Below are 15,240 nucleotides of genomic sequence, written 5' to 3'. Positions count from 1 at the left end.
ATACTGACTACATGGCTTCTGGAAAAGACAGTAAAGTATGTATGACTCATTAATTTCCAGGAAGTTATCGGATTGATGGAGGGAGGTAATCTAGTTTCCATACAATATGTTACTTAATATGATAGAGTCCTGTGAAATTGGAGAGCATGCATTGGATTTGGAATTGCTCAATATTTCATAGGTAGATGCTTGCTATTGATATCAATGGTTCTGCCAATGTTTCTGTTGAAGGTCTGCAATTCTGCTGCAGTTCTGCTGGGGCCAGGCAGTGGCATTGCATTTGGTAGTGTTGGTCAAATGGGCATCTCAGATACCATTTAGAGGCCAAAACAGTGTCCACTGATATAAGCACATTTTTCCCAGATTGATTACAGCATGAGTGTATGTAAAGCTAAAATCTATTAGAAGTACTCAGACCAAGCAGATCATAACATCACTCAGTGTGCACTGCTAATTTAATGCCAACATGGCATCATAAGCTACTTTAGACCTCAATTTTCCAATCAGTGCTCTCTCTTATTATGGCCATAAATCCAATCTCAGGGCAAGACAACAACTGTACTACTAGTGCCCATGAACAAGTAGCTGGATATTATCACATGACTACAGGCTCTCTGCAACTGCAGTACTCGAGGCAGAGGCTGTGTCTAGATTACTGTGTACCACATACTTGAGTTCTGCTGTAATTGAAAAACTGAAGGTTTTCAAATAAAGGCAAACATATACTTAATTTGTGTTCCATTAAGGTAATACAAGGATGTTGCTCATTCACCTTCTGTGGAAGGATAAATAAAAGTAACAAAATAAGGCTCAGTTTTAAACTGAATCATCCTGATTTGGGAGTTAGTGACCTGAGCTGTCTGGTAACAGCAAGGACACTGAATGAGTGGTAGTGGTGCCAGCATGGTGTCAGTCCTACAGAAGCAGGAAGTTTATATTCCATAGAGCCTTTGATATTCCCTTGAGGCAATGCCTCACCAATTTTAGTAATCTTTTGGGGGACGGATTGCTGGAATGTTGGACTGCAAGCCCTTCTGGAACCTACACCCTGGGCCATGATGACAGCACTTTGAGCTTGCATTAGAGCAGTATGAGTTTATACAGAGGAGCACGTGCACGTGCACGCGCGCACGCGCGCACGCGCACACACACACACACACACACACACACACACACACACACTTGCTGTGGTGACATGGAGGTTGAGACATCAGTCATTGGATGCTACATCATGGTTATATCCACAAATATGTTCTTGGAGTTGGCCACCATTTCTTTCAGGAAAGGATAAGCTTAAACTCTTCTCAAAGCCTTGTTCTAGGTTAGCACAAGAGTCTTCCACTTCCTTCATAATAAAGGCAGACTTTCTGACAAGTTTCCCATTACACTAAACATTTTGCTGTGAATGCTCATTGGCCTCTATTTTAGCCTGATCCAGGGTACTTATTCGGTCTTCAGGACCAAATTCCACATGCAACACCAACCCCTGGTGTGATGGTACCTGTGCTATCTTTGCCCCTGACCCAGCCTTCACATGCCCAGCATCTCGCTGTGTGCACATCCCATCTCTAATCTGTCCTCTAAGATGTGTGCATTGTAAGTGGCCAAGAATGTGACATCAATACTGGCTTCATGTCCTTAGTATTGCTCCCTTGATACTCCTCCACTGCCTGACCAGATTGGAATTTCAGAATAGACTTGAAACATTAACTCAGTTTCTGTCTTTGCAGATGCTGCCAGATCTGCTGAGTTTGTCTAATACATTCTGTTTTTAGTACAGAGAGAATAGTTGTGGTAAAGGGTTGAGCAAGGGGGATGGGGGAAGAAGCACGCATTCTATATGTACACCATTTGCAGAATCAGCAGAGCATATATGAGAAGGAAGATTCGGTGTGTGAAGATGCCATTATCTTTGATTGTTTTAAACTACTGCTGGCCATGGCTTCAACAATGGGTGGCCAGCACTGGGAATTACAGTATGAAGTCTCTTCCCCTCCAATATGTAAAACTTTCTTCTACATAAGAACAGGAAATGTGGCAGTGAATGACGTGCAATCTGTTTGGTTGATTTATTTATCACAGTTGAAATCCTGACAGTATTTTCAAGAGGTCAGATGTGGGTGTGCAGCTTACAATTAATGCACGAGTCCTAGTTGGTGGATAAATGATGGGGAGCTAGCAAAGTGAACTATAATGGAGGCTAGTTGTGTAATTGGTAGGTTGTGGTATTTGAAAATCATTCCCTGTATTAAACATCTTGCGGCACTGCTTCTAGGGTGTTAGGACGTGGCTCGCACTGTTTTCTGATCATTTGCTTGACATACCTCCTAGCTATAGGCAGCTACACAATACCTTTCCTCCCTTTTCCACTATGACCCTGAATATAGTGATGGAAAACACAAGAACCCATTCTGTCTCTTATGTTGTGCAATTTCTCTGTCAAGCCAGACTCATTCTCTGCATCACTTCTAACACCTGTTCCAGATAAAATGCACCTTCTCTTTAAGAGTTGCAGACTGTTTTGGGCTTCCTGCTGACTCATGTAACCAGTGAATCTTGTGGTTGTCATTGATCACATGTAGAAGCCATGGTAATGACCAGGCAGGAAGAAGATGGCCTGGTGTTGCGTTTCAAACAATGGTCATCAGTTGATGGCACATTTTGATTCCAATGTATATTTTAGGAGCTATCCATGTTACTTCTTTGGATAAAGACTTTGGGAGAACTGTTCACAAGCTTACAGGTGATACAAAGATTTGTATTTTTGTAAGGATTTTAGGAGAAGAAATGGATTTTAAATTAGTCCAGATATGATCAAGTTGACATGGTATATTTACATCATTAAAAAGCTTTTGGCTATTGGCATTTGTTAGTCATTTATACAATAACAACATATATTTACATAGCATTTTTAACAAAACATCACAAGATGCTTCACAGGAGCATTATAAAATGGCGAATTGACATAAGGAGATGTTAGATCAAATGACCAAAAGCCTGATTGATGAGTTTAATTTTAAGACAAATCTGAAAGGAGGCAGATGAGGTGAGGGATTACCAGAGCTTGCAGCCCAGGCAACCAAAGTCATGATCACCAACAATGGAGAAATTAAAGTTAGGAATACAAAAGAGGCCAGAATTAGGATTGTGAGTTGGAGGAGATTATAGAGAGAGGGAGGGACAAGATAATAGAGGAATTTGAAAACAAGGATTAGAACTTGTTCGATCAGGAACCAATGAAGTCATTAGACATGTTTTGATAAATAATGGGAATTGATGCAAGATACGACTGTTATGGCTGGGATTGGAAAGGTGCAGTGATTACTTTCTAGTCCCACTCCTCCAATCATCATAAAATGTTTAAATTTATCTCGGGTGGTGATATAGGTTTTAGACTGGATCTGGTTCAGTATTAGAAACAATTCAGACTGGTTTCTTGCTTCAAAAATAAAAAACTAGTTTATTACAAAACATTCAAACAAACATCCATAGATTATGGACAAGAACAAGGTTGAGACTATGCAAAGAGAGACAGAACATGTAGTCTAACATCTTAGAATTACTATGAGACAAATATAGTTAACAGACAAAGTATGGATGGACACCTGATAGAACAAATAAAATTGTAAATTTGATCAAAATAGATCCCAAGGATTTCTCAGCAACTCCCGCAGATATTTGTGACACTGTGGGTCACCGAATCATATTAAATCTTCACAAAGGATTCCAATTGTTCACTTTTGAAGACCTGGGTTTAAACTCTCTCAAAACCAAACTTGATGACGGATTGCCTCAATGACTGTTCATCTTCCAGTGGTTCACGTTCCTTTCCTGGGAAGTTACTCCCCGAGTTCCTGGGAAGTTACTCCCCGAGATCCTGGAAACAGCACTCAAAGGTACAGCTCCAGCTTTTCACAATCGCCAAGTTTCATCAAGCCAGTCCAGTCCCTTCATTATCTCCTGAGCTATATTCTTGTGTAGTTGGGCCAAGCAATGACATCTTATGGGCTTTTCAACCTCATCATTTGCTGTACTGAACTATTAATTATGTACAGGTATCTTCCAATCCATTATAACTTCCGGGACTCTCCTTTCCTTTAATTCCAACACTTAGCTACCTACTAACTCCTAGAATTGCCTGAGTTTTGACTGCAGAGAGCATTCCAATTGTTCTCGGTTCCTCACTGAGCCCAACTACACAGAACCAATGTAGCTTAGTTGCCTTTCAGCAGTCTTTTTCTGCCTCTGTCTGCTAACTTCATGGACTGTGACCTGGGAACTATTATTCAGTGACCCCAATTTGTTTTTGAGTGTTCTATTGAAAACATTACAACGTGCAGCAGTTTATTGCTGGGCAGAACCAAACATGACAACTGTTATATTTCAAGCAACAGTGGAACTCAAATGTAGTAACCCTTGGAATTGTTCCCTTACTGTTACAATATTCACAAATTGCTGGCTCCCACAGCACAAATTTTATTCAGTATAAGGTAGGATTTTATCATGACAATTTATACATGAGACCACATCTGCCAAATGCAATTAACATTCTTAAATATATATTCTGTGCTTGGGTATGGTAACACCAAGGGTGCGTATACAGAGAAGATTGCCAATTTAAGGCTTGCTACAAGCTGCACTTTGACAAATTAACCTTCAATTAAGTTAAATCCAGTTAGACGTTAATATGCATTTGAAAATTAATTAATTGCATTGCAAAGTTGTACATTTTATGCATTGCCAGGACATTTGTGTATAAATCTATCTTTATGACAGTTTTATATTAACTGTCATAAATTTCTATATTATAGTGCATGATGTTATTAAAATGTTTCTAATCTCTATAATTGCAGAATACTGATCTTTAAGATGAAGTACATTGTACTGTACAACTTCAAGAGGATTATTGATTGATGCATCTTAACTGCATGACCACAGTTAGCATGACTGATATCATGTCAACATTCAAATCTAAAGAGAACTGAGGACTTGCTTTCCCTTATAGATTCTATTTGTCCATTCTTTCCATTATTTTGAAGCTGTATTTCCAATGGATCACTAAATTCTTGTCTTTCCCTTTCCTATTTTATATGAGTTTTTTGCAATTTTTTTGTTAGACAACAATTAGAACATAATCAGTCTGCAGTCTATCCAAAATTATTATTCTTCAGACCTTCAATCTCCCTCTTTTTTTTTGTGTGGTCCCAGCCCATTACACGCTGTGCCTTGAATTTTTGACTCTCAATTTTTGACTATCTGGAGATAGGGTAGGGTGTGTGGGCCACAATCAGGATGCCTTGTAAGTTGTTGGGAAAAGGATGGGCTTGTGATCTTTCATGTTAACCAGTTAAGGCTGATAAAGGTATTGAGAAGCTTATCAGGGGCACATTAATGGGGTGGGATGTTGAGATGTTGGCAGCAGCGCAGAATCTGTGCAAAAACCGAAAAAAAAAGCGGATGCTGTAAATCAGAAACAAAAACAGAAATTGCTGGAAAAGCTCAACTGGTCAGGCAGCATCTGTGGAGAGAAATCAGAGTTAATGTTTTGAGTCCAGTGACGCTTTCTTAGAGAAGTTCTGAGGAAGGGTCACTCGACCTGAAATGTTAACTCTGATTTCAGAACCTGTACAAATTATTTGAAAGAGACTGGGTAAAGGGGAGTTCGGTTCCAGTTCTATCCATCACCAGCTGGCTTCTGGACTCAAATATGACAAAGCAGTCATAGTGCCAGACAGTTAGAAGGAGGCGTTTCAGTCCATTATGCCTATACAAGCTCTCTGAATAAGCTTTCCAATTAAATACCCTCTGAAAAAGGCTAGCAAGCCAAAACAGCAATTAGGGAATAGGTAACAAATGCTGACCTTGCCAGTGATGCCCATATCCCACAGAAGGATAAAGAAAAATAATAGCTCAACTCTCTTGTTTTTTTTTTGAAAACCGAAAGAACTGCGGAAGCTGTAAATCAGAAACAAAAACAGAAATTGCTGGAAAAGCTCAGCAGGTCTGGCAGCATCTGCGGAGGGAAATCAAAGTTAATGCTTCAGGTCAAGTGGCCCTTCCTCAGAAATCTATCTGATTTTTGTCTCTTTTTTTTCCCCTTAGCTTTGCAATTCTCTCTCTTTCGAGTACATATCCATTGTTCCAAAGAAATACAGTGATAAAGCAAAATAAAATGCATTAGAATATAGATAACATAACAGATGGGCACAGTGGCAAATCACAGCTACAAATCTATATTCAATAGCTAATCTAAAGGGGCAGATTTAAGCTTCCTCCAGTCATAAACCTTCAAAGGGTAATAAACATGAGTAATAATGCCACCCTATTAATTGAAACCTCTAACACAACTGCTAGGCTCAAGATAAACCGACACTATCACACCTTCAAACTTGATAAGTTAATCTTTAGCACATTCTCTACTGTGCTAAGGACTGAACAGAACACCATGGGCTTAGCTTTCCCATTTGAATGAGAAGGGAGGCAATTGTATATTCATAATGTCATGTTCTGGGGACCATGGGTTCAAATTACACAATGGCAAATGATGAAATTTGAATTCAACAAAAACTCAGTCGAATGATGAAATCTGATGGCTAACTCTTAACTGGCCTCTCAGCAATTAGGAATGGGCAATAAAGGGCTGCAACACCCATCAATGAGAAAAAGAGCAGCTTGGGATCTGCTATCAATTATATTAGTAGCAAAAGCCTATAGTATGAGCTCCCAAACAAATCCTATTAGTTATGCATTTTATTGAATCTACTCACCAATACGTAGTTCTATTTAGGCCTGGTGTGGTAAACATTTAAGGACATAGTTACATACCACTGGAAGTTTGGCCAAAGAACAAAATCCTTTAAAAATTTCATAAAGAAACAAAGAACTGCAGATTCTGAAGATCTGAAACCTCATACAGAAATTGCTGGAGAAACTCAGCAGGTCTGGCAGCATCTATGGAGAGAAAATAGAAATGATTTGCATCCAGTGACTCTTCTTAAAGCTAGATCTTGTTGGTTCTGAGGAGGAGTTGCTGAATGAGAAACATTAACTCTACTTTCTCTCCATAGATGCTGCTTGACCTGTTGTGTTTTCCACAAATTTCTGTTCCTATAAAATTCTGTTCGTTGCAAAGATTGTGGACAGAGAATTTAATGTCATATGGAAATTATACACTTAGTGTAATTGATCACAATTGTTCTGAGGGACATAATTGCAAAAATATAATAGAATATTCACATTGGTGAAGTGATGATCTAGAATCTACTGATGCAAAATGAAATGCATGGAATACTATAAATGTACAAGATGACTTTTTTTGTGGTTCTTTGTTTTTATTTAGTCAGGGAGGATGTAGGCATCACTGGCTAGACGAGCATTGATTACCCATTCCTATTTACTCTCAAGAAATTAGTGGTGAGCTATCTCCTTGAAGCACTGCGATCAGCACAATGTTGTTAAGGAACGGAGTTCCGGATTTTCATTCAGCATCAGTGAATGAACAGTAATGCGATTGCAAGACAGAATCCTGTGTAACCTGGAGAGATACTTGCAGATGATAGTTCCCATGTATTTGCTGCCTTTGTCCTTCTGGTTTAGAAGCTGTGGATTTGGAAGGTGTTATTGAAGGAAGCTGGGTGAGTTACAGCAGTGCATCTTGTAGATGGCACACACTGCTGCTACTGTGTGTCATTGGTGAAGCGAGCAAATGTTTAAGGTGGAAGATGGATTGTCAACCAACTTTGTCCTGGGTGGAACTGAGATGCTTGAGACTTTCCAGAGTTGCATTCATCCAAGAAAGTGACAGATTACTCTGTAACACCTCTGAGCCAAAAACCAAGGTTCAATCCCACTCCAGGACTTGATGGCCAAGGAAGCTTCATTTACGGCTGGCCTAAAAATGTTAAATACTCATTGTAAACACTTCCAACACCAGCCAATGGCTGGTGATAAAAAGTGGGAGAGATTCCTGGTCATCTATACAATAAAAAGAAATTGGAACCTATAATATCATTATACCATAGCTCAACGCTTGTAAATGTTACCATTTACCAAAACAACATGGACACTGGGGAATCGGTTGGCTGGGCAGCTGGTACAGATCAGATTGGAAAGAATATGGGTCGTACCCATGGTGGAGATCACAATGCTGTCGGTCAGACCTGCTTTCAGATACATAATTCACAATTGGCATGCTACTTTTTCACCAGGAAACCAATGAAAGGAATTAATGGTTTACGATAGAGAGGGAGAAAAATTTATGACAATTCTGCTCACTGCTTCTAAAAGTACCAGGTTTAAAACTGTAAAAAGCATTCAATCACCATCAAAACTTTAATTTGCACTGGCTCATAAATGTTTTAAATGAAAGCTTTTAACTCACAGAGATTACTCACCTCACGGGAGTCAACAGCTGCATACATTATTTCCATCCAGCCTTTAAAGGTTGCCTGTTGGGAACAAAATTAAGATGGCAGTGTCCTCTATTCTCAGTCAGATGCTGTTTTCATTCAGATAGTTAATCAATATTAATGTTAGGTCTAAACAGTCAGTTTGAAATGTAGTAGATCTCATGATTCAATATATTAGAAGGTCTTGAATATTCAATATCTTCAGGTTCTGGGGCACACCTGATGTTTTATATAGTGTTAAGCATGGCATTTTATTTTAAATTATTTGCAACATCTATCAAGAAGAAATATTATAATAGAAAACTAATTAGATTAATATAAATCTGTAACAGGAGGGATGATCACAGATAAAGAAAAGATTGATTTGCTGCATCATTGAATGTCAGAATTTGCAGCTTGTTTACTGGTGCTGCCCTTGGTCCCCAGCTGGAGGTGGGTGTTCTAACTCATTCCCTTGACGTTTTGCAATCTTCCTTTACAAATATTTATCCAATTCCCTTTCATGTATACTGGTGTTGAGTCTAAGTCTCCTCATTAGCAGACATTAGTGGATGACTTTGCAATCTTTTACTTTTTTATTCTTGTCTTGTTATGGTTCGTTCATTTACTTGTAACGTATTTTTAAGCCAATAACTTTGCTCTTGTCATCTTAGGTGGAATGGTGGCTCAGTAGTTAGCTGCCTCATAGCATCAGGAACCTAGGTTTGATTCCACCCCGGATGACAGTCTGTGTGAAGTTTGCACGTTCTCCCTGTGTCTGTGTGGGTTTCCTCTGGGTGCTCCGGTTTCCTCCCACAGTCCAAAGATGTGCAGGTTAGATGGATTAGCCATGGGAAATGTACAGTTACAGGGATAGCGTGGGTCTGGGTGAGATGATCTTTGGGGGGTTGGTGTGGACTCACTGGGCTGAATGACCTGCTTCCACACAATGGGGATTCTAAAGTGGGAAGAACAGTGAAAGAGCAAGCATTTTCAGCAAATTTTGTTTTCTTTTGCACCTTTTGATTTTGTGCGCAGGAGGTTTATAACGTATTTTCTTGAGCAATGCTCTTTATTGGGTTATGAGATGAGAACAGTGCCCACCTAAACAAGTCACCTGTATTTCTCTTTAGATGTAAACTATCATGTTGTGTGCTTTCAGCAATATTTGGGCAGAATCGTGTCCATTTTTAAAAAAAAACATTCGGCAGGATTATTTCCTGGTCCTGACCCCACACTTGCGAAGTTTGGATGGCAGTCAGTTCCTTATAGGCCTTGGAAGGAGACTAGGCCCATTAGCTGAAGTGGTGGTAGAGGGTGGTAGGAGGTGGGAGAGTTCATAACAGTGTCTCTATCTCAAGACACCTTTTGAGGAGGTTTGAATTTTGATAAAAGCAATGGTGGCCAAAGTAGACGGGCCACCATAGTATAGCTTCGGGCCTCAGCTGTGCCCCAGTATGCCCACAGCCAGGGGTAGGCATAGAAATCACAGACCCCAGTAGTGCTCCTGGCGTTGGTCCCCAGCTCCTGACCTGAGTACCATGGTCCCTGGAGGCTCAGGCCTAATAATTGGGTCTTGGTGTACACCCCTGACTTACGCCCTGCCTGCAGCCTCATCAGAGTTGAGGGTGGAGGAGAAATAGGAGAGGAGGCTAAGACATGCTTTGCAGGCATCTTCTGGTCTTTGGTCTTAGCTGGACCCCAGCAATGTCACCAATCTGTCCAAAAATTGATGACTTAACAATTCAAATTGTCTGCCTGCCTCTGCCAGAAAGGCATAACCTCACTGTCCATAACTCAATAGGTTAAAAGGAGATGGTGATGAGGAAAATAAGACCAGCAATTAGGAATATTAAAAATAGAATTATGGTCAAAATGAAAAGGAGCACAAAAATCTTTTACCAGCTTATAGATAGTAAATGGGTAGTAAGACGTAGAGTGAGGGACAAGGCCTTACCCGTATTTTGTACCATCATTTACAAAAAACAAAGAATTTGACAGCATATCAGTGGAAGCAATGAATAAGGTGAAAACTGAGGGGGAGGAGATACTGAAAATGCTGATTATGCTCAGGGTAAATATGTCAGGATGCCTTGCATTCCATGTCGCTGAAGAAAGCAGGAATAAAGGTAATGGAAGATGCTGCCATTATCATCCCTAGAGACAGTGGAAGTGCCAGAGAACGGGGGGTGGGGGGAGGGGGGGGGGGGAGGGGTAGGTGGTAAGAAAGGTGACACCCTTATTCAAGATAGGATGCAAGGACATTCCTAGCAGCAATAAGTCATTTAGTTTAATATCAATAGCGGTTAAAGCATTAGAAACAATAGTCAGGGAAAAATTAACAGGATGTTTGAGTTCATGAAAGAGAGCCAGCACAGATTTATACAAGGCCAACCATGCTTAAGTAATTTCAATGTTTTTTTGGTTCACAATAATGGTGCATATATTCACACAAGAAACTACAGTTCAAGGCAATTTCCCAAGTAAAGTAAAATCTGACTGATGTTTAATTAAATATTACACAACATATTCTGGGCATTGTTAGGAGGATATAGAATTGATGGTGTGTGCTGATAGCCTATGAGAACTATGGATCTGAAGAATGAATGTTGGTAACTTATTTGACAATGAAAGATAACCTCAGTAGAAATAAATCCTGTTCTCACTCAATTTTCGTACAAATACATTGGCTAGCAAACTTGTGGCAAAAACTCAGGACTGGGTGGGATGGTTTTGCAGTCGGCACTGGAGGACAACTGAACAACTTCAGCTGCCATCTTGGTTGCTGATTGTCATTGTCAGGACAAACATTACAGTAAGTAGTGTCACAAATGTATGGCATCGCTTACCACTTGGAGTAAAGATAGATATCCTTGACCAACATTGTCAAAGTTGACCTTCAAGTTGACCCATCGCACTTCACCAGGCCTCTCTGAGCTGAAATCCATGCAATCACTGCGGTTGTTTATTTGGTCAATGGGAAATATTTCAGAGTTTGTGGTGTTCATGCATTTGTAAAACTTTCCAGCAAACAAGTTGACTCCCATTATACTGAAAATCAGCCAGAAGATGAGACAAACCAGGAGCACATTCATGATGGATGGGATGGCGCCAACCAGTGCATTCACAACCACCTACAAAGACACAATACAAACTATTATTGCCACAGGATATAAAATACTAACTTTCTCCAAACATACAGCTAAGAAAATATTTGCTTTCTGTGTTGTTATTACATGGCATTTCCAGCACAACAATTTGGCCTTTACCAAGTAGCCTGTGCCCAGGAAGATGCTGGGTATTACCTTCTTCCCAACTTAGTTCATCTCACACCATCAACATACTGTTTTTTCTTCCATCTCATGTATCTATTTAAACCACCTTTAAATGTATGTTAGATAACAAGGTGTAGAGCTGGATGAACACAGCAGGCCAAGCAGCATCAGAGGAGCAGGAGGGCTGACGTTTCGGGCCTAGACCCTTCTTCAGAAATGGGCATCCTAAGAAGAGGCTTTGCAGTGGGGTTAAAATTGTTTCAGAGATAGCAGGAACTGCAGATGCTCGAGCATCTGCAGTTCCTGCTATCTCTGAAACAATTTTAACCCCACTCCGAAGCCTCTTCTAAGGATGCCTTCTCCAGCATCTGCAGTTCCTGCTATCTTTAAATGTATGTTATATGCTTCAGTCTTTGAGTTGATTTGATTTATTATTGTCACATGTATGGAGACGCAGTGAAATGTACTGTTTTGCGTCCTATCCAAGCAAATCATACCTTACATAAGTACAGCTGGATAATAGAATAGAATGCAGAATATAGTGTTACAGGTACAGCGATGGTGCAGAGAAAGATCAACTCTAGTATACAGAGAAAGATCAACTCTAGTATATCAGAGGTCTGCATTATTCCTTGTGTTAGCAAATTCCACATTGTAACCACTCTCTGAATAAAGATGTTTCTCCCAATATCCTTATTGGATTTTCTAGTAACTACGGTGTCATTATAGTCTCTAGTTTTGAACATATGAACATAACAAAGAAGAGCAGGAGAAAATCATACAGTCTATATAGTCTTTATTGCCCTTCAATCATATCATGGCTGATGTTCTGCTTCACCTCCACATTTTAGCCCAACCTCCCTATTCCTAAGCAATCAAACATCTGTCAGCCTGGAATGTAGTCAAGAAGTACTCCCATCCCTCTGGAATAGAGCATTCTAAAGATTCACAATGCTCAGAGTGAAGAAACTTGCTCAGATCAGTTCTGGATGATTGTGCCTTTACCATGTCCTCATGTTCTAGATTCTCCCATCCAAGTGAAAACAACCTCCAAGTACTGACCCTGTCAACTTCCTTCAAAGTCTTGCATACTTCAAGAGTTTCCATGCTTGCACTTCTCTGCTATTGTGCTGTAACCGACTCATCTTTTGTTTCTATATTTGCTGTATTATCATTCCACTTTGTCTTGCATCACCATTTTTTTTCAATTAATTTTCTTGCCCTCCACCTGATTTCAGATCTGTCCCTTTAATTCGTTTCCTTCACCTCTTCATCAATTGTTACCATTTTTTCATGGACTCTACATTTGATTAAAGGATGACTATCCCTGACACCTTCCATTTCTCATAATGAGTCATTGACTTGAAATGATAAATGTTTCCTGCCACATGATGCAGCCTGATTGGTACAGCATTTTCTGTTTTTAATCTTTGATATAAATAGTCCAACAGCAATTTCTATCAGTGCTCTCCCCAGATCCATGGTACTTTAAGAACTGTTTGAAGACCAGCACATGGTATGCAGGGCAATTCTTTGAAAGGGATTTTTCATTTAGTCATTTTTTGAGTTAGACAATAACATAAAGGAGTTGAAGTAGGTTATTCAGTTCATTGAATCTTCATCATTATTGCTGATCCGATAATCCTTAAATCAGTTTTCCTGAATTTTCCGCATATGCCTTGATTTCATTACTGATTAAAAATCTCTTCTAACTCTTGAATATATAGTATATGCATAATCTGTTTTGAATATATTGAACAACCCAACATCTACAGCCTCTAAGGTAAAGAATTCTTCAGATTTACGGCTCTCAGAACAGAACTGGTCCTCAACTCTGTCCTAACTGAGCAACCTTTACTCTGTGATTATGTCCTCTGGTTCTAGACTTGCCCACCAGGGGAAACAACCTCTCAACACCTACCCTGACAAGCCTTTGAGAATCCCATATGTTTCAGTAAGCCACCTCTCATTCTTCTAAACTCCAACGAATACAGGCCCAAATGACTCAACCTCTCCATACACAGTCCCTCCATACGCAGGGTCACCCTAGTAAACCTTCTCTGACTGCCTCCAATGCTACTTTATCTTCCCTTAGATAAAGAGACTTGTTGGTGTGGTTTGAAATTGGTTGTCTCATTGAAGTGTGCCTTGATACTGAAAAGATTGGGAGCCACTGCTTTGGACTACACCCACCGTGTCTTCCTCACCTTGTTATTCGTTACCTCCACCCTGATGGATTCGACATCTTCCAATCCAACAACTTCATTGCTGTTGTACTTATTCCATCTCATATCAGCAAAGCCACCCCAGCACATTTCCCTTCCTGCTCATCTTTTTGAAATGTCACAGACCCCTGAATATTTAGCCACCAGCTTTGATCTCCTTGTAGCCATGACTTTGTAATAGCTAGAAGATCATGCCCATTAACCTCTGTTTGTACAGTTAATCTGTTTAGTTTTGTTTTAAATACTACATGCATTAAGTAAAGAGTCATTAATTTTGCCTTTTCTTTAACCATCTTTCTTCTTTTGACCCTATTTACTGCTATTTTTCTATGTTTGTTCACTCTGTCCCTTCCTGTCTCACTCTGTGAGACAGTTGCCCTGTGGTTCTGCCATATCTTTTTCCTTTGTAAGCTTATGTAAGCAAATCCACCACGGCCTTCCCCCAAATAATTTAAAACCCTCTCCTAGTCGAGGTTATTTGGTTTGCCAGGCCAGCTCCCTTTTAACCCTGTCCTTGTGTCAGTGACCCGTGAAATGAATCCCATTTCTCCCACACCAAGCTTTGAGCCATACATTTAACTCTATGACTTTATTTATCCTCTGCCAGTTTGCCTGTGGCTGAGGCAGCAACATTGAGATCATTACCTTGGAGGTTCCACTTTGAAATTTGGTTCTTTACTGTTCAGCAGAACATCCTTTCTATTCTGATCAATGTCATTGGTACCAACATGGAAGACATCAACTGTATTCCTCCTCTCCCAATCCAAGTTCCTTTCCAGCCCTGAGGAGAAATCCTTAAGCCTAGCACTGGGCAGGCAATACAGCCTTCACAATTTGAGCTCATGAACATGGGGAACAGTACCTATTCCCCCAATTATACTGTCCCCTACTACTAACTACATCTTCCTGATCACAGACCAAATCTGAATTTGAATTACCTAGTTTGAGGGCTGTGACTGCCTTCTGCAATAAAGTATCCAGGTAAATTCCCTCCTCCCTGATCTGGTATAATGTCTGCATCTCAGACTCCAGCTCCTTAACTCAAATCTGAAGTTTCTCAAGCAGCAAACACTTACTGCAGTTGTGTTTTCTCTGGATCATCTTTGTGTATGGCAGGTCCCACATGCTACAACAACACACCACCCAGCCTATTATCACTATCATATTTCATTAAATATCCCTGCTCTTTACATTTTATTACCTTTTTAAAAATAAATCACCCGCATCAATCTTATACTTGACTAGTTACTTTTATGAAAAGTGAGAAAAGCACAACTAAACTGAAGATCTTTTACTTTAAAGGCTAGAAATATTCACCAACCCTACTCAATAATCAGAGATAGTAGGAACTGC

At 39.9% G+C, this 15,240-nt stretch overlaps 1 protein-coding gene across 1 annotated transcript in view; it reads right to left on the bottom strand.

The window, feature by feature from the left end:
• Nucleotides 1-15,240, bottom strand: part of LOC109910502 (sodium channel protein type 4 subunit alpha-like) — a 110,383-nt gene that overhangs the window by 21,123 nt on the left and 74,020 nt on the right. Inside the window, exons 20-21 of the mRNA XM_048614391.1 lie at nt 11,237-11,521; nt 8,394-8,447 (exon numbers count right to left, since the gene is read on the bottom strand). Coding sequence (XP_048470348.1) covers nt 8,394-8,447; nt 11,237-11,521 — 339 coding nt within the window. The remainder of the gene's footprint in view (nt 1-8,393; nt 8,448-11,236; nt 11,522-15,240) is intronic.

Source organism: Rhincodon typus, chromosome 30 (assembly GCF_021869965.1).
Source record: "Rhincodon typus isolate 14 chromosome 30, sRhiTyp1.1, whole genome shotgun sequence".
NCBI classification, from domain to species: Eukaryota; Metazoa; Chordata; class Chondrichthyes; order Orectolobiformes; family Rhincodontidae; genus Rhincodon; species Rhincodon typus.
Note: the sequence above shows the minus strand (reverse complement) of the source record. Positions and strands in the feature narration are given on the sequence as shown.